At 43.5% G+C, this 19,727-nt stretch overlaps 2 protein-coding genes across 2 annotated transcripts in view; both read left to right on the forward strand.

Annotated features, from left to right (window-relative positions):
• The first annotated feature begins 2,337 nt into the window (after positions 1–2,337).
• znhit2 (zinc finger, HIT-type containing 2) lies at positions 2,338–4,495 on the forward strand. Its single transcript, XM_070916533.1, has 2 exons — positions 2,338–2,381; positions 2,617–4,495. Exon 2 carries the CDS (start codon positions 2,691–2,693, stop codon positions 4,422–4,424), a length of 1,734 nt encoding a protein of 577 aa, XP_070772634.1. The 5' UTR covers positions 2,338–2,381; positions 2,617–2,690; the 3' UTR covers positions 4,425–4,495.
• Positions 4,496–4,920: 425 nt separating this feature from the next.
• The window catches only part of lrpprc (leucine-rich pentatricopeptide repeat containing), a 54,163-nt gene continuing 39,356 nt past the window's right edge, over positions 4,921–19,727 (forward strand). Inside the window, exons 1-16 of the mRNA XM_070915877.1 lie at positions 4,921–5,099; positions 5,822–6,024; positions 6,119–6,241; positions 6,465–6,586; positions 6,787–6,845; positions 7,140–7,226; positions 7,319–7,445; positions 7,726–7,870; positions 8,092–8,249; positions 8,484–8,589; positions 8,777–8,884; positions 15,361–15,479; positions 15,576–15,666; positions 16,328–16,397; positions 18,648–18,675; positions 19,387–19,444. Coding sequence (XP_070771978.1) covers positions 4,921–5,099; positions 5,822–6,024; positions 6,119–6,241; positions 6,465–6,586; positions 6,787–6,845; positions 7,140–7,226; positions 7,319–7,445; positions 7,726–7,870; positions 8,092–8,249; positions 8,484–8,589; positions 8,777–8,884; positions 15,361–15,479; positions 15,576–15,666; positions 16,328–16,397; positions 18,648–18,675; positions 19,387–19,444 — 1,783 coding nt within the window. The remainder of the gene's footprint in view (positions 5,100–5,821; positions 6,025–6,118; positions 6,242–6,464; positions 6,587–6,786; positions 6,846–7,139; positions 7,227–7,318; positions 7,446–7,725; positions 7,871–8,091; positions 8,250–8,483; positions 8,590–8,776; positions 8,885–15,360; positions 15,480–15,575; positions 15,667–16,327; positions 16,398–18,647; positions 18,676–19,386; positions 19,445–19,727) is intronic.

A 19,727-nucleotide genomic window follows, 5' to 3' on the forward strand; every position in this document is an offset into this window, starting at 1 on the left:
TTTGCCAGAAAGTATTTCTGTTTCCTGTTTTGTTGATCTGGGGTTATTCTAGGATCTTTTTTCTATTTTGTTATGAGTGTCTTACTCCTCTGGCAGGAGTGTAAGACACACTGACGGGATTTCAGAGAGGTGCACTTTCCTGGTTAAATAAAGGTATTTACACATGCATATCATCTTGTTTCCTCTCTTATACTGTACACTATACTGTACACTACAGAGAGCTTTGAACCATTTTATATTATGATATCTTCACAAAGTTGTAGTTTCCACATCATAGTACATGTTGCACTTTAATGCCATGTAAGGAGAAAGAAAAAGGTCAAGTTTGATTGCATGTGCAAAAGCCAGTGAGTCAAACTGAAACACTTGCTTCTGGCTGCTCACATAGAAACTGGACATTAGACACTGGCTGGACGTTCCACCCCCCACCCACACACACACACACACACACACACACACACACACACACACACACACACACACACACTCCCTTTTGGGTGCCCTATAATGCCAGATCCTTTTGAGCTGACAGGTGACAGAACAGTCTACATCAACATAGGTCTACTCTCTTTTACTGCAGACAAACACACACACACGCAGACACACACACACACACACACACACACACACACACACACACACACACACACACACACAGCCTGCTGCTGTACAGTAGACAGCTCCAGACATGCCAGGGCTGGACATGCCCAAGAGGCAGAGCCTGTTCCCTGTCACCTATCAGCTGGTGGGAGACTGCGGGATGTGTGTTTGTGAGTGTGTGTGTGTGTGTGTTTGTGAGTGTGTGTGTGTGTGTGTGTGTGTGTGTGTGTGTTTGTACTGTGCATTTTCTGGGTATTTTACATTTTCTTGCACTCCAATCATATTTTTCTGTCAAATTTTCATGACCCCTGAAATTAGTGTAACATAATAAGGCATAAGAACATGGACGGAGCTCTACATGCACTTTACTGCATACCCAAGGATTTGTCTCATATTCATCATAAGTTAGGTTGTCTTGTATCAAACTAATATCAATATATCAAATCGTCCACCATGTCTGCACATTAAGTAACATCAGGGGTCCTAATGATGTGTGTTTGTGTGTATACGTAGAGATGCCACATGTGTGTGGATAAAGGAGGATGTACAGTGTTATTTTTTAAGGGAAGCAGTTTTTAATTTTTTTGTTGGACGATTAATAATATAATTTTGAGATTATATCCACGTAAAAGGCTCTAGATGTAGGTTTTTATAGCTACAAATGGTCTCACTAGGGTGTCCTGGTGTCCTAGTGGTTATGACCAACCACCTCCAATTCCGGCTTGTTGTTACATGTCATATCCATCTTTCCTGTCTATGTTTATACTGCCAACTAAAAGCAAAAATACCAAACCCATGCCTAAACTCATGCAAAGAGGACAAAAACTTCCTAACCTGGATGAGATTCTGCATTACTACCAATAGTCAGTAGGTAAACTGATGGATTTAGTGTTGGGGGTACTAACATGTCACAGGACATGCCACTGAAGAATAAAGGAGACACAAGGAGGCAGCAGCCTACCCAGGACTGCTGGCACGGCAGCCAGGGGCGGGGCCAAGACAGCATGGCACACGTCGACCTCAGACCCCCCTCATCCTCCCCCTTTCCCCACGGGCTCTGACAGGCGGCACTGGAACCCCTTGGCCCAGTGAGGGGTGGACAGCCATCTGACAACTCCCCACCTGCATGACCTTTACCATGTTTGACCCCCTGCAGGAGACAATCACCTCATAGCAAACAGCCCCACGGGAGATGTAGACACACAGCACAGTCAGGAAGACACACAAGTAGACAGACGTGCATGATGCACACACAGATTGACAGAAAGTTAGATGGAGGGACAGTAAGTCAGACTGTGACATATGCATACATGCTTGTGATGAGTCATTCAAATCTGGCTGGCTGCATTCCAACAACAAAGGGGCTCTCGGTTAAATAACATCACATATATATATATATGTGTATATATATATATATATATATATATATATATATATATATATATACAACATCCTCTTCCTCCCTCACCCTCTCATCCTCCTTTCATCTTTCCTCCAAATACAACATATTCTTATATATATATACTTATATATACACCTACTTTTTCACATACATGTGTACATAATAGTTTGTTTATATATATGTATATTCATCATCATCATCATCATCATCATCAGTAGTAGTAGTCGGAGTAATTGTTGTAGAGGTAATAACAGTAAAAGCATCGAGTATCTTTGTCAGTACTATGACTTTAAGTCGCCGTTACGTCATCAAAAGGCGACATGGCGGCTTAACTCAGACAACAAACGTGAAACGTTGGTGTTGGTGTAAATTCTGGGAGGTAAGTACAGATTGTTCTTTAATATATTAAAGCCGAAGAAAGCTTGTTATTTTGCCTTCTTGGTGACTTTTAGAGTAATTTTAAAGCGGTTTACGGATGTAACGCTACGTAAAGCACACACTGTTTGTAGCTAACGTTAGCACCTCAAACTGTCAAATCCACTTTGTGACAGTAACGTAACTAAGGATTACATACATCCGACTAACATATTTCTTATTTTTTTTTCAATTCTCAGGTTACCTCTTTTGGACTTGAGACCTCACCGCTGTCTCTTCCTTTTGCTTCAACATCGGTGCAGTTCAACCGCTAATGAATCCATTAATTAGACGGAGACTTCCTCCGTCTGTGAGGAGTATTCTGACAGACATCGGTCCAAAGACGGAGTGGACTGACACAGAGCCCGACACAGAGCCCGACACGGTGACCAGAGATGGGATTCTGCTCCCGTCGAGAGGAGCTGCTTCTGGACAAGAGGAGTTTCTCACACCAGCCGAGACACAAGGGGAAGAGGCTACAGCGGATGGTAGTAACGCCAGAAGAAGTGCAGTCTGCATGTTGTGTAAACGTAAACCCTCTTGTTACACCTGCCCTCGGTGTAACCTGCATTACTGTGGCTTGGCTTGCTACCAGAGCCCGGATCACTCCGTGTGCTCCGAGGAGTTTTACAAGGAGTCTGTTCTACAGGAGCTGAAGGATATGGGGAAAACAGAAAGTGAGGGGAGAAAGAAAATGCAGGAGGTTCTTCTAGGACTCAGACAAAAGGCGGAAAGGACAGATGGGGGGATGGAAAGTTTGCTAAAAGAAACGGGTATTGTGTCAGACGACACAGATGGAGGGGACGGAGAGGCAACAGAGAAAGTGCAGGTTTTGGAGCTTCTGTCCAGGTTAGCAGAGCTTCAGCAGTCTGGAGAAGGGAGTGAAACAGAGATTGAGGCTATTTTGAGGAAACTTCAAGAGATTGGAGGAGGGGAGCTGCTGCCTGGAGACAAAGATGAGGGCGCTGAAAGTGCAGAAGGGGAGCTGGACTTGGCTGATCGTCTCTCAGGGCTGGATATTGACAAACTCTCTGAAGAGGAGCTCTGGGAACTTCTCAATAGTAAAGAGAAAGAGATATTTGTGGGTCTGATGAAGGGTGGAGCTCTTGGCAGGCTGGTTCCCCTGTGGAAGCCGTGGTGGGAGGAGCATGAGGAGGGCGGGAGAGCACTGGTGGAGGTGCTTGAGGAGGAAGCGAGCAAACTGGAGAGAGAAAATTCAACAACTATGGTCAAGACATCACAAGGGATGGTTCAGAATCAGGGCAAATCAAAAACAAAGTTCAGAAAGATTAAAGGGGGAAACGGAAAGGAAACAAGCAAAGGCAAGGGAAGTTCAACAGTTCCCAGTGTCCCTCCAATTTCTGCAAAAATTCCAAAGTTGAGTTCCTTATGTGCAAACCCATCTCCCCTGGTATGCTACGGTTTGGCCAATGCACTTTTTGGCTACACCTTCACCCTGTGCCTGTTTAACAATGACACTGACTCACTGATGTTTGAGTTCTGTGACATGATTCTTGCTCTGTCTGAGGCACTGAACTCAAGCAGGGTGTTCAACTCTGTCCAAGAAGCCTTAGACCGTGGAGAAGCTCTCATTTTGGGTGGAGGTTACCTCGACAAGGAGGATCCTGTTGCCCCAGCCAGGGCGGTGGAAGCCGTGGCTCACATCATGACCGGCAGAGACCGAAAGGACGCTACGGGATACTGCCTGGCAGCCTTGAGTCACCTTCGCTCAGTGCTCTCCCAGGCCAGAATGGCCCTGTCTAAAGAGGGAGAGGAAGGGGCAAGGAGACAGAAATACTTTCTGGCAAGCAAGAAGTGTGAATTTTTCCAAGCCTGGGTGTTGGACAATGCACACCAGATTCGTACTCTAGCTATTGAGTTGTGGAACGAACACAATAAAAGAGAGAGTGTAAGGAGCAGCATGGAGAAAGCAAAGAGTGTAGTTGAGCAGAACTTGAAGAAAGAGAAGAGCAAAGGGAATAGTAAGTTAATTGAAGAACTGAGCTAAAGAAGTCTTTGTTGTTTTGATATTGATGTTTGTAAATGTTCATGATGTAATAAAAATATATGAAAACCTAATCTTCTCTCACTGTGAAATGGGCCTGGTGGTTTTTGCATAAGAATTTACAGGAAAGATATGTAAATAAATATAAATGTGTGCAAATATACAAAATAAATATGTACACAGAATATATTGGATATGTTATCTTTTCATCTTCAGACACACATACATATTCAAATATATATATATATATATATATATATATATATATATATATATATACACACACACACACACACACACACACACAGCATGGTAACTTTATTTATAAGGTATATCCAAAACGTACAGACAGTTTTAAAGCATTGTATTCATGGCACTAACATGAAGCACAATATACAACCGTGTAACAGAAACAGCCTGACGCTGCGTCGTTGCTCTCGCGGTGCTTTCTTTGACCGGTCACGTGGTGCGGATGCCCTTCCACAGTGCGACAGAAAACATGGCTGCGCTCTTGAGATCAGCCCGACTACTCAAGTTTTCGCCTTCGGGCTTGCTTCAGATCACAGGGACCAAAAGAAACGGACCGCCACTGGGTCGGCTGTACAGCGGAGCGCTCGGCGGAGGAAGAACCGGAGTTTGTTCCCGATATATCGGCCCTGCAGCGGAAAATGTGTCCAGGTATCACGTCTGTTAGCCGGTGTAGCTGTGACCCACGCGTGAGCGTGAAGCAGAGATGTCATTGAGGCTCAATGACAGCCAGAGGCACACACGTATTCACACGAATGTGACCTGCAGTATTAAATGTAGTGTATTGACACATGTGGCACTATGTTACAATAAGTTGCCTACAACGTAAATACGTAGCTGCCTGGAGAAGTAAACATGGCTTCCGTTTTACACAAGGTGATGATGAGACATTGTGTAACCAACTCACTCACAGTCCATTTCACAACACTTAATGAAGCCAATTACAGCAACTTGGTTCGTAATCATAATGTAACTGATAGCGATCAGTGCTGTCATCCTCTGTTCCTATATTTAGGTGTTGTAGATGAATTTATTTTATATTTAGATTTGGATGAAAAGCAGCCATCTGCTGGGGCTTTCTCTCTCAAGGTCATACCTCCTGACAAAACTACTACCTTTGAGCAGGCAGAGCATCCAGGGATGTTTCTATATTACAGCTTTTATTGACCTATGTATTGTTTTGCACTCAGCGCATCCTGTGCTACTCAGTTTAAGATAGCTGCTGAAAAGTGTTTTATGTGTCACATGCACCCACAGAAGAACTATGTTTATTCTGTCTGAATGATCATAATCTCTTTTATGCTTTTGTATCCCTCTCTTCCCTTAAACTCCTTCCATCCCTCTCTGTCCGCTATGCATCAAATCCTCTACAGTCGTGTGTGGCCATATGCAGTGGGGTGTGTGCGTAACTATGCTGTGGCCACAGATCAGAAGGATGAGGCCAGTGTTGCGGTGCGGTCCAAGCAGGCGCAGCAGTTTGACTGGGCTCTGGCCAAACTGGACAGCTCTGTGAGGAGAACCGGTCGTATCACCAAGACCCTGCTGCTCCGCATCTTCCATGATATCTGCAGGACAGGTAGGCAGGCAGAACAATGGTCAGGACTCTTTGATTTTTTTCTTTCTTTCTTTCTCTACATCCATCCTCACCATCGGTTCTTGTCTGTTTGCAGGTTATCCCAGTGGTAACCAGGCCTTGTTACTGCTGCGTAGCTGTGGGTCCCTGCTGCCGGAGGTGCCCCTGGAGGAGCGCACTGAGCTGGCACACCGTGTGTGGGAGAAGCTGCAGGAGTTGGGTAAGAGGCCGCACCAATGGCAACATCCTAAGAATCTTAATATCCAAAGTACTATCTTGCTGTTTGCTGCTGCTGAACTTCATGATCATTTAGTTGATCTTATGTTACATTCACAAGGTTCATTACATACCAGCAGCTTTGTACAATATTTAAATCACAATGTTTTTGTAGAGGAATCACTGTATGTTGTAGATGTTATAGATTTGCACATTGTCCTCCCCAGGTGCACAGTATGATGTTAGCCACTACAACGCCTTGCTGAAGGTTTATCTGCAGAATGAGTTCAAGTTCACGCCCACTGACTTCTTGGGCAAGATGGAAGCCGGTAACGTCCAGCCCAACAGAGTAAGCACTGCACTGCAGGGAACAGTAATGACAGGAAACACATGGTTAGAGAGTGTGTTGTAGTTGATTATGCAAATGTATTCTCACCTGACTGATCCACGCTTGGAACAGAGCAGCACTTTTGCACTATTTTTCAACAGTTACTACATATTTGATGTTTTCTAGCTCTGTTTAATTTCCTTTTTTATTTTTGTGCACAGGTTACCTACCAGAGACTCATAGCTGCCTACTGCCAAAATGGAGATATCGAGGGAGCCAGGTGAGCAAACTTTCTGTTCTGCTCTTAAACCAACCAACAACCGAACACCGAGTTCATGTTGTGATGGGAAGCTCTGACTTCTGCAGCTTGAGATGATGGTTGCAAAACAGCATCGTTCTCAACATTCAATCGAGCCCATTAGGTGTATGATATGCTCGTATGTTATGAGATATTTAGCTTGAATTCGTTTTTTCCACCCCTGATGGTTATAGCTCCAATATCTACCATTCGTACCTTTAAACAGAAAGATATGCTTTTGGATTGACCTGTTTTTTTCCCATTTTATTATTTCAGCACCATATTGGGTTTCATGAAGAGCAAAGATTTACCCATCACTGAAGCTGTTTTCAACTCCCTGGTGACAGGCCATGCTCGTGCAGGGTGAGTGTTCTTATAGCATGCTGTTTTTATTGGCACATAATAAATGTTCAAATAATTAGATTTTAAAGCTGCTGTCATGTGTCACTGTGCAGGGACATCGAGAGTGCCAAGAACATCCTGACTGTGATGCAGGGGGCAGGAATTGAACCAGGTCCTGAAACTTATGTATCACTGCTTAACGCCTACGCTGAGAAGGGAGACCTGGACAGTCTGAAAAAGGTGTGTGTGTTTATTCAGTTGGTTGTCAAGACGATGCTGATGCACATTTTATTCATGTGTAAGTTTGTATCTAATGAATGGCTGCCTTTTTTTTATTTCACCCCCTCCCCATTTGTCCTCCTCTACTCCCTTCCCTCCATTCCTTCTGTTCCTCCCTATCGTCCCTGTATTCCCCCTCTTTCCTCTTCTCAACTTGTCTTTCCCTGCATCCCAAACTCGCTCTTTCCTTGTTCTCTTCGTCCTCTCTGTCTCCCTCCTCCTCTCCGTCTCTCTCTGTCAGACTCTGGAGGCAGCAGAGAGTGCAGACTGCAGTCTGATGGACAGGGACATCATGCAGGTCATCTTCACTCTGGCCAAGGCAGGACACCAGCAGCACATCTCAGAGATGGTTGAGCGCTTGAGGCACGAGAGGGGTTACGTTCCAGGTACACATGCGCGTGCACCTCTTCACCAGCTAAAGTAATGTCAATAAAAAGACTTGGACACTGTGCTTAGTCACTGTGTGTTCAAAAAATAACTGGAGACTGATGCGTGCTGATTTATTCATGGCTGATTTATTAAACTGCTAACTAATCAGCTGTATTTGTCATCATCTTGACAGTGTTATGAGGCTGTGCAGAGTCAGTATTCGTTGTTCTTCTTGTAGATGCCATGAACTTGTGCCTGAGCCTCATCACCCATGGCCAGGAGGACACAGCTTTTCACATCCTGAAGACTTTCCCCACGCTGCAGTCCGATAGCTTCAGCGCAGACTCCCCCAACCTGGGCAACTTCTTCCTCAGACACTGTGTCAACATGGACACGGTACATGCATACATACATACATACGAATTTCACCCATTGATCCCCTAACCTAGTATTGGTGCGCAAACAGACACAGGTTCACAAATTGAATTCCTACAGTGTTTCAAAGAGTCGATACTTGTCAGCATTTGGCTGTTTGCTGTTGGCATTTATTTTAAGACATAGTTGCAGTGTATGTTGATTTAATTTTGATGTTTAAATGTCATTTTAATTTTTTTTGCTTGTGCACTACAGTCACTGGAGAAGATGGGCCGCTATTGCAAAGAGCTCCAGGAGCCAAATCTGCACGCTGCCCCACTCAGCTTCACTCTGTCCTGTGCTCTGGAGGCCAATAAGACCGGTACAGCACATACTTTCATTTACTTGCATTTAGAGAGACCTTTACATCCACTTGCACACACTCATCTATGTGCATTTGGTGAATTGTGAATACAGTTTTAAGGCATTAACCTTCACAACAGATATTTAGCTGCAAATTACATGAAGTTACTGTAGTGAAACTGAATTATTATTTTTATTTTTTGCAGGTATGTCCATAGAGCTGATGAAGATGTTGAAGGAGCAGGACTTACCCATAAGGCCTCACTACTTTTGGCCCCTCCTCACTCAGCATTTGAAGGACAAAAACACAGCTGGTATATACACACACATACACACGCACACACACACACACACACAGCTTTTTAGTTTATATCTTGATTTAATGTGCTCATTTTGGATCTTTGAATGGCTGGGAGTTGTTAAATATGCTTTTATTTTTGATTCACTCCTTTAAAGACAATGATTACATTGAAGCTTCACCTTTTTGTATAAAATTCCTTTGTCATATATAAATATTCACCAAAAGTTTGAATGAAGATGAGTAGATCTTGAAATTGAATATGGTGAGCTGTCGTGAGAAGCTCGTAGTTGGATCCTAAAGCCGCTCCAGACTCCTGTGTATGTGAGAACCTAATGGGTGCCATGGAGCCCCAAGAAGGAAAAAAACGTGCCTACCAGCTGTTTGTGCATCCTATCTGAAGTGGAGAGGGTTTTTCTTTTTTTGATGCGCATGATATTAGCAGTTTATGGGCATGTGTGTTATTTTTGTGGTGTAGAGGGGATTATGACTTCCTCAGTCCTCTGTACCAGAAAGAGCTTTTAAAGGAGTGTTTCCCTCAAATATTAATGCCCCACAGAGTGGTGCACCTGGGACAGATTTCACTGGGCTGGGGTAGTCAAGGGCAAAGAGGTCTGATCTCTGCGTGAGAGTTAGAGCGGGAAGAGATGAAACAACACATCAACACATACATACACACTTACTCACAAACACACACACACACACACACACACACACACACACACACACACACACACACAGACATATACAGGTCTCTCTGGAGAGCTCTATGAATAGATTGCAAAGTTTAGAAGAGTTCCCAGCTCCCCATGTCAGCCACTTTGGACAGATGAGCTCTGGACCAAAAAGACATGCTGACTTTCAGAAAGTGCGCTCAGACATGAATGTCATAGTTTTTGTTCCTCTTCCTGATCTCCAAATTCTGTCCTCTTGTAGCCTCCTGTGTGCACGTCTACAGGACATTTTTTGACTAATCAAGCATGTTTTTTTCTTTCTTTTACTGACCGAAGCCATAAAAATAGAGTAGAATACAGATTTAATGTCCCAGAGTATAAATTACAGTTAGATAGTTGTTGATGTTGAGATGTCAGTGTCTTGCCAACAAAAATATCTTGGCCATTAAGTCTTCATCATCATAGAAAAGACATTTCCAAAAGTCAACCTGATATTATGGCATTTCCTGCACAAACTGACTGTATTTATGTCATAGCTGACACTGTATCAACTGTGCAGAAGCTCCTGAAAGAAGAAAGTGGTGCACGGTGTGTTGGGATGTTTGATGTGGTGACCTTTGCCCCATAGCGGGGGCACCTAAGGTTTCTTGTTGGCGCTACTGAGGGGCTCAGTAGCCTGAAGCATCTCCCTTGCACATGCAACACACATACATGGATGCACATACAGGCTGGAGGCTGAGGGGTCAGAGGTCATTTTGGTCCAGTGGCTGTCCCCGAATCCTTGTTTTTTTGTCCCATTTTAAAATCAAAGATCTGTGTTCAACCCACAATTCCCAGTAGATGGCTGATCCATGTGGGGTCTCTATTCACCTCACTTGATGACATTCACATGGCTGATTTTACAAGGCAAAGTTTGACTATGTCACTCAAATAGGAGGTTTTTGAATAACACCAGTTTCACTGCAATGTCTGGTTGAAAGTTTCAAGCCTGTTTTACCTCTGACCACACATACAGTCAAGTGTGTTCTATTGCACCTGTAACCACACAGCCCGTTAAGTTACTCTTTAATATCAGTCTCTCTATCCCTTCTTAGTATTAAATCACACACAAACTGATAACTGAGCAATATATCCAGAGCATTTTTCTGTAAAAAAAAAGGGCTGATATTACAAGATGAAACAATGAACAACTTTTACAAATTCAGGTTACGTTCCGAAACTGATTGAAAGATCTTTATATTTCCTCACATTTGATAATGACCAGTAGAAAGCCCAGTTCATTTACATGTCAGGCAGATAATCGCTCATCCCATTGTCTTTATTGAATGGGTGGCTGGACACGGGGCAGTCCTTTTCTACTGAGCCTTCAATCCGTGTCGTGCACTTATCCAACAATCGGTGGAAAAATGGCATTCATGTCTTCTCTTCTCTATCTGCCACTTAAGACAGTTTAATGGCTCAGCACGTGCAGTTTAGTGGAATATTTCTGCTCCCAATTTTTGTCTCTGCTGAAGGAAATGGTTATTTTCTTTCCCTTGTTTTTGTCAGTGATGAGATTGTGGGGGAAATCTTCTCAGTGACAGATAGCCGGCATTTGGAGACTTGTCAGAATTCACAACTCATTATGAATGTACCCTGTCAAATGTGTTCAGCAGCAGCTTGGCTTTTAAGTGCTTTATTTATGCTGAGCTCTGGCTCTCTCTTTGGGGTTTTTTAGAGCGATTAATAAATGATGTATTTTTCCCCTGTCAGCTAATTGACAGCATTTGAGTTGGCAGGGAGGAGAAACTGGTTAGACCCTTTGTGGTGATGGTGCAGATTGACTTCTCTGTGTGGTCCAGACAGATTCTCAGTTTGAATAGTGAGATGCTTCAGCGCCTGGCGTGAAGACGAGGACTAGACATGAGTTTAAACATGCACAACCACACACACGTACTCTTACATAAATCCTCTAACTGCACAGTCTCAAAGCCACACAAATACTGTACATCAGACGGCATCCATTTAGTGATCGCTGTGCGGAAAGAAGGAAGGAAGGAAGGAAGGAAGAAAAGTGGAGAAACTTCTCTTTTGCTCACACACAAGCTCGTTTCCGATGGTGTTAGCCTTAACCTTCATGAATGATGCAGCCTCGCTTTTTTCCCTCTCTCTCTCCCTCCTGCTCTCTCTCTCAAACTCATTGGCTGCAGGAGGTGTGTGTGTCCACATTTGTGAGGGGGGGCTGCTTTCGGGGGGCAGTGCAGGTGATGTGACTGATGCGGAGTGACTTGATTTCATGTAAATGCAAGCGCTCTGAGGGAATTCACTTTGGATTACACGCCCCACTGTGCACGGCCCATGAAATATTAAGCGCCGTGTCACTTTTTGTCCACAGGTGTCACTAGCGGGCAGAGAGGCCGGAGCCGTAGAATAGGAGGATGGCAAAGGTGGGGGGGGGGGTAAAATCCCTTTGCCTTTTGATGAGGTGTGGATTTGGCGGGTTTAGCGGAAGCATATGCTGGCCCGTACTTCCCACCTGCCGCTAGTCATCGCTTGTCAGTCCTTGCGATGATGCGCCCTCTTATCACATCTGACATGGTGGAGCAAGAAAAAGAGGGAGGGAGGGGTGGGGGTGTTTGTTGCCTTGTGTGTTTTGGTGATGAGAGATGTAAAGGCTACCTTGTTTAGTCTGCTTTCCTTCCTGGTTGCCCCCTCCTCCCACACTTGACTCTATTTGCGTGACCTCATCTTCAGCCACTTTCTTTAATGCAGCCCTATCTGTCAAATAGAGTGGGCTGTGTTAAAGAAGCACTGCCACAGCAATCTGTGATGCAGTCCTCCATGAACTCTATTCTAGCCTCAGCTGAGTTAATTGTTGGGACAGGAGCCAAGCATCACCTTGATTAAAAGAAAAAAACACAAGTGAAGTGAGTGAGGACAAAAATGCAGCTTTTCTTGCTTCATAAATTGGAAATGTTCTTGTACTGTCTCTTCTGTTTTCAAACGACAACCCGTCATTGCCTCGCAGAAAACAAAGTCTACCTTTAGAGAGTCATAGACACGGAGACAGATGGTGTTGGAGGAGAAAGAAAAGGAGAAGTGACGGGTACTCATGTCCAAGAACGGGAGGAGATGACAGCGACCGGTTCACTCCACTCCTCTTTTCTCCGTCCTCACTTCTCGTCTGTGACAGTTAACCTGAAGACATGAATCTGATGATGATATCTTGTGACCACTGCCATGCTTAACTCACTACTTTGATACTTCTTGCCCGGATGGTATGTCAGGCTTTATGCTGACCAACCTGGAGAGGCCTCTACTCTTCTCAGTTCTCTTCGGTGCCCAATCTTTATTTGAATTGTTCAGACAGGAGGGAAAGCAAAAAGGTTTACTCGATTATGGAGTGAGGGAGAGCAGTACAAATGACACCACATAATAGCACACATTATTGTTGTATCTTTTTCTCATTAATTCACATGTCTTTTTAGGTGTAGTTCTCCACATTCCAGATTTTGAGAGGAGTTTCAAGGCACCTTAGTTTGAGTTGGGTAGGGTAGTCCAGCAAGTTCATATTATTAGACTATGGCGACTTAATGCAGGATAGATGCCAGTGTCATACACCTTCACATACCTTTCCAGTCATGGGAAGAAGCTGGGGTGGTTGGGAGGAACCAGATTGAAGCAATTTGCAATTGTTGCAACTACAGTACTTTCTCTTGTTATTGTCATCACAGTGAGTTTGCCAGGCAACCAGTGGAAAATCCAGGAAGTTACTTCACCTGGCCAAGAAATGGTCCGACACATAACCCCTGTAACACTGCAGTGTGTCGTTTATACACTTTTGTACAGATTAAACATGTATGATAAACATGTAAAATGTTAATTAGTGAGCTGTAGGTGTGCTGGTAGGTGGATTTTGTTACCTTCGGACAGGGATTAGCGGTCTCCCCCGGTTTCTTTTTTGTGCTAAGCTAACATAACCCGGCAGCAGACGGTAGCTTCATATTTACTATACAGACATGAGCGTTGTATGTGTACTTTTTCCCCATAAAAGCTGTATTAGAATAGTACCACTCACCGACAAACTGCATTTCTAAGTAGCCTGACTTATTACTGCTTAGCTAAGACATACCGTGATTTTGCCATAAGCCTGTAAATGATGGGAGTGAAAACTGAGCAAAAACAGGGTTCAAACGGCTAAAAGGCCAAAAACACATGAACATGCTGGTTGGACAACCGAAAAGTGCTGACGATCATGAAAGCTCACATGCGGAAGCCGGAAAGCGAGAGAGAGAGAAGCCCGGCTTATGCATTTATACCTCCAACTCTCCATTCACTTGTTTTCTGTCTGTCTGGCTCACCGTGAAATTGATTATGGATTATTCAGGAGGAAAGCAGGTGCTCCCTCTCTTCTTTCATAAAAAAAAGGCTGGATGAAAGCGATTAGGGGGTAAGAATGGACTGGTGGACGGCAGAATGGATGGATCTTCCATTGAGAAGAAAGAGGAAGATCGCCTGTTTACTTTGTCTTGAAAGCAGGGTAGATGGATAGTGAGAGGGGCAGATGAATGAGTGATATGGATGGAGGGGAAGGCTGGATGGATGGATGGAGTGGTTCAGGTAGCCTTACCTGGGATAATGCAGCCCCAGCCGCAGGTTTTAATGGCGTATAAAAGCCCGGGGCTCATCTTTTATTCAGCTAAAGAGAGAGACTGCCAGGTGAACACATACGTCCCAAGAGGATGCAGAAACACAGAGCCGTGTGTGTGTGTGTGTGTGTGTGTGTGTGTGTGTGTGTGTGTGTGTGTGTGTGTGTGTGTGTGTGTGTGTGTGTGTGTGTGTGTGTGTGTGTGTGTGTGTGTGTGTGTGTGTTTGATTCAGAACCTGAGTGGAGAGTAAATACACACAGCATCTTGAGGTGTGTCAACTCAAGGAAGCACTTTAGGGTAGTTTGCTGAAGTCCGCATGGGAACGAGGTGTATTGGTACACTGGATGCAGTCATATATATATATATATATATATATATAGCATATAGATGCACCTAAAACTGCATAGCAACACACACTACGAATGAACACACACATTGGAGACCCCTTGCATGCCCTCATTTAGGCCCGTGTCCTTTGTGGGCGCGCTCCCAGACATATGCAAAGTGCTGCTGTGCCTCCTTCATACGAGCACACACACTCGCTAACACACAGACTCTCGCGGGCACATTGAGAGTGCGTGAGTGGCTCTTCCATATGCATGTGGCTGTTTTGGCCTCCTTCCCTGGGGCAGGACCTCGGGGCTCTGCTGGAGAGCAGGGTGATGGTGCAAGAGTCCACTTCAGGGCGAGTGCGTGTTTATGTTGATATATCCTCCAGTCCAAGGTAGAGAGGGAAGCGGCCATTAGCATTATTGTCGATGGATGGTCTGTGAGTGTGTGTCTGTGCGGGGGGGGTGCCTGGCGTTTTAACTAGACGGGTGAGAGAAACTATGTGCCAGCTCATTTCTTAGACCCATATTTAAACAGTGCTTACACAGCTCCAGAGCTCCAGGCCTGCACATGAGAGTGAGTGGGGGAAAGTGTGTGATTGAATTAAAACAACCACACGAAAAGGTTTGTTTGCCCAAACTGTTGTTTTCCTGAATTTGTGGGATGCACATACAAGAAACTAATGTTGCATAATTTTGTTTATTTTTTGATCCAAATGTCACAGATATTCTTGATAACATCTGTCGCTACACACGCATTTTCGTTAATTTTTCGTTTTGGCTGTTGAGACACATATCATGAATATATTGGATAAAAAGTTGATATTAATTACTTTTGTGTGTGTGTGTGTGTGTTTTTAGGTGTGGTTGAGGTGTTGAAGGGCATGCAGGAACTCGGGGTGTCCGCTGATGTCGAGACTTTATCCAACTACATCCTCCCTGTCTTCCCAAGCATGGAAGCATCTCGACAGGCCCTCAAGGTAATCCATAAATCAGTGTGTGCGTATGTGTGTGTATACGTGGCTGGTGTGCATTAAAAAGATTTTGCTGACATAAAGGTGATTTTCTCTGTTCAGGATGCAGGAGTCTCTTTGGAGTCGGAGGGCTTCCTGGCTTCAGAGGTTCGCTCAGTGGCTGTTAACAACCTGGCCGAACTCCACACCCTGTGTAAGCACTCGCACACTAACCCCGTCCAAAGAAGCTCTACTGCATCTTGAGCACCCATCATCATAAAAATCGCGGCTTCGCCTGCGGGCTAATTGGACCAGCGTTAACACACACTCATACGTTTGCCCACTTACTCCTCTGTGCTCATCAGGCCTTTTAAGAGATTAGTCTGTGTGAATATGTAAAGAGCGAGAACGAGAGGCGCCTCAACTGGCAGAGGGACGAGATAGAGAAGCCTGTTACATAATGGATGACTCTTCTTGTTTTCTGTCTTTCATCTCGTTTTAGTCTCAAACATTCATCGTTTTCACATACGTCGCTCTGTTTCCTCTTTTATGTATTTCAGAGTCTCCCATTGATTCCCCCCCCTCACATGAAGAAAGTTTTTTGTTTTTCGGCATTTCTCCTGGCTATGCAGTATTGCCATAAACACAGTAAACCCTCGAAAAGCTTCCTTCAAAAGGTTTATCAAGCAAAAAATGCATAGTCTTTGCTGCTTTCAGTTCCTTGAATTGAAAGAATTTGCTGCTTTTATCAGTTTTATATCATTGTAATGGCTTTTGGACTTTTGGTAAAACAAATCAAGACAAGTTGTTGTTGTTGTCTTTTCTCTTTCTTTCCCTCTCATCACTTGTCTGTCTACTTCCTCTCTATTTTACAGTGTCTGATCCCTCCTTCCCGTCGTTGGACCTCAGTATTTTCCGCAGCAGCCTCATCCTGGGCTTCAGAAAGTGAGTCAATTAGCCCCGTTGTCTATTTACGTCTTTAATGTGTTCTCCATCATTTGATATTCCATATTTCTCCATATTTTTCCTCATAACTCCTGACTGGCGTTTTAGGGAGGCCTGTAGCACTATGGAGGTCACTGCGGCATATGCTATGACTATGACATGTGCAGCCTATCACACCATCTACAGCGTCTGTTTGTGTGTGTGTGTGTGTGTGTGTGTGGGTGTGTGTGGGTGTGGGAAGCTGCAGGGAAAAACATTACATCTCTCACACACACACACACACACACATATACAAGGGTGCCTCATGCATATGGAGGCCGTCATCCCTCAGCTCTCGCCCCAAAGCACCGTGGGAGATATGTAAATTACCAGATGCCCACCACTGCCCCTCATACCCAGACTTTCTCTCTCTCTCTCTCTCTCACACACACACACACACACACATGCAGAGTTAGCCGTAGGACCAGGGTCTGACCCGTGGGCTTTTGTTGAAGGGGTGTTTATGAATATTTACAGTTTAACACTACACACCCACACAAAAACACTCCGGCCCCTGAGTGAGGCTGGAGGTGAGTCAAAGAGAAAAGCGCTGACTTGTCTGCGGGGACCAAAGTTATTTTCTTCCTCTAAAAAGCAAAAATATGCTCAGTTGAGCTTAACTTTGAACACCCAATACATTCTTTGTTGTAGCTGATGTGTTAATGAACTCAGTGGATGTTGATAATTTAACTGACATAATGGATAAAATAAAGATAATGAGGCGTCTTCCCAGGATTGCAGTGTATCCTTTTAAAAAATGTTTACTCTCTTTTTTTAAAGGTCATAAAATCAATACTGGCATTCGACATTCTGTTCTTGGCAGCATAGTTTTTAGTTCAAGGACAAGTGAAAAATAATGTAAGAAGAGTAAAAGACTTTCCTTTTAAGTTGAGAAGTGTACTGTAGCTTGTACACATTTTCAAGGATAACGGGTAGTAACAGCAGATGCATGATTGCAGCAATAGAGTTTTAGCTTGTTTCAAAACCACAAAAAAAATGTAGATTACCAGATTTTTCTGTGCAGAAATTGGCATGCCTGTCAGGTGTATGTGTGTGTTTTTGTGTGTCTTTCTAGATATTTTAAAATCGGTGTATTCACTAATTGTTTGTCTGTCTTTTTTTGTGTCTGACTCTGCTTTCCCTCGTCCATTTTACTTGCTCTCATTGCATTAACACACGCACCTACACACTCTTCTGACTATTAGGTTGCCTGACAGGGTCATAATTGGGCTTGTCACTTGGGGGGTGTGTGTATGTGCATGTGTGTGTACGAGTGCCGTGTCATTGCAATGCGGGACCTGCCCCTGTCAAAGACAAGGTCAGGGGATAATTTAATCATTAAAGACCTCTTCTTCTCTCTTCTCCTCTCATCTCTCGTCTCCCCCTCTCTCCTCCTCTCCACCAACTAGCTGACAACGCCAGAAATGTCACACGTTGTCATCATTTAGCCTGTGTGTGTGTGTGTGTGTGTGTGTGTGTGTGTGTGTGAGAGTATGTGTCTTTTGTGGTTTCCCAGGCTTTTGTACTGCCGTCTCTCCTCTCTTGTACTTGTACTAGAGTGTCAAACCGAAAGATCGGTTGCTTTTTCTTGCCATGTTGTATTGTACTACACTGTCAGTTCAGTAGCTATGGCAACATGACACTGTCTGTATTATGGTTTCTTAGATCATATCCCATTTGCTGTTGAATTAATTAATTCATCTAAATTCATTTGTTGCAAATATTTTTTCACATTTGAAAACTTTAAATTGGGGAAAAATGGGGGAAATCTTATAGAAATAGATGATTTTAAACTCCTAAAAGATTGAAAACAATATTCACTCCTCTGTCTTTAGGAGATGCTTTTATCTAGAGTGCAACAACAGATTAAATTTAAATCCCTAGTTCACAAACAGTACAAGCAATTGTGAAAAAACAAGAGCATAGTTTAGAGACATAAACTTTCAACTTTATTATGAGCATTTAAGGGGGGAAATGGTGTGTAGAAATTAGACCTTAGCAGAGTTTGTAGGGCTTGAGTTTTCTCAAGAAGTGCGCATTGGAAGATTTGGAGAATAAATGCATGCTGGAAGTGTGTGTGAGAGTGTGTGTTGGAGGTGTTACTTTAAGAGATGCACATTAACACTGACATCTTGGAGTCTTGTTGACCCGCTGGTGGTACATGTCGACTGGGTGCTCATGTCTTGTCTTGTCCTCTACTGCCCCCTGCAGGTCTGCTGATGTGGAGAGCATGGCGAAGGTAAGACGTGAATGAGCCCACATTGTTTGAGTGTCTGTGGGGAATCATACACCAGTACATACAAACAGAATTTCTAATTTTGAGATTTTAGTATCTTAAAATTACATAGAATAAGAACCTAAATGTGAGAAGAACACTTTATGAAAAACAGGCAATCATTAAAGTTAAAACTAAACTCACTGCTTTTTTTTTTTTTTTAGTATTTAAGTCGTTGGATGAATCTTCAGCTGTCTGTATATTGGCTTATTCAAAAAAAAAAAAAAATAGCAATGATAACCAATTTACTCACCATCTGCTGCAAACCGAGTTACATTTAGGAAGAATATACAATATGACAAATGCCATCTGCTGCCTTTTATCTAAATCTCCTTATGGCACACTGAGCGTATAAATAAAGAAATGTTTAGGATGGATATTCAGCTTGAGGCAATTTTAGACCATATGGTTTGCAAACATACAAACTCACAATTCATTCACAGACATTAAAATATTTTAAAATTTAAACTGCTACAAAATGTTGCTTAAAGATTAAAAGAAAGAAAAAGAGAAATAGAAAGACACAAGAGTTAATATAAAAAAAAGAAGGGTTTAGGATGAGATCGCCTAAACCTTTCTGTGGCGATGTCATGTATAGGATCTCCTGTCAGTTAAAGTAAAATCCTTGTCCCACTGAGTGTGTGTTTGTGTTCAATTTGTTTTCCTTTTTTCCAGATTACCGAGCTCTTGTACAAAGATGAGCGCTTCTCCAAAGGAACCTCCAAACCTGCTGGTAAGGAAACACTTATACACACTGTCACTGGAAAGTCAGGACATTCATATCTGACAGTGTCCTAGTAGTGTGTGTGTGTGTGTGTGTGTGTGTGTGTGTAGGTGAGAAAGAGAGAGAAAAGAGGACGCCTGTGTGTATCATCCATCACATATCAGTATTCAAACTTGCAGACTGCAGTCTCTGTCTCAGTCCCCCTCCAACTATAATTCAGATGACAGAGAAATGCCCAGTATGTAAGTGTTTGTGTGTGTGTTCATGTTCAGTCTCAGTAGCAGTATACTGC

The sequence above is a fragment of the Enoplosus armatus genome, chromosome 12 (genome assembly GCF_043641665.1).
Source record: "Enoplosus armatus isolate fEnoArm2 chromosome 12, fEnoArm2.hap1, whole genome shotgun sequence".
NCBI classification, from domain to species: domain Eukaryota; kingdom Metazoa; phylum Chordata; class Actinopteri; order Centrarchiformes; family Enoplosidae; genus Enoplosus; species Enoplosus armatus.

Bases quoted from the DNA above. Each gene is read 5' to 3' on its own strand.
- znhit2 (XM_070916533.1), top strand. From the start codon at position 2,691: ATGAATCCATTAATTAGACGGAGACTTCCTCCGTCTGTGAGGAGTATT.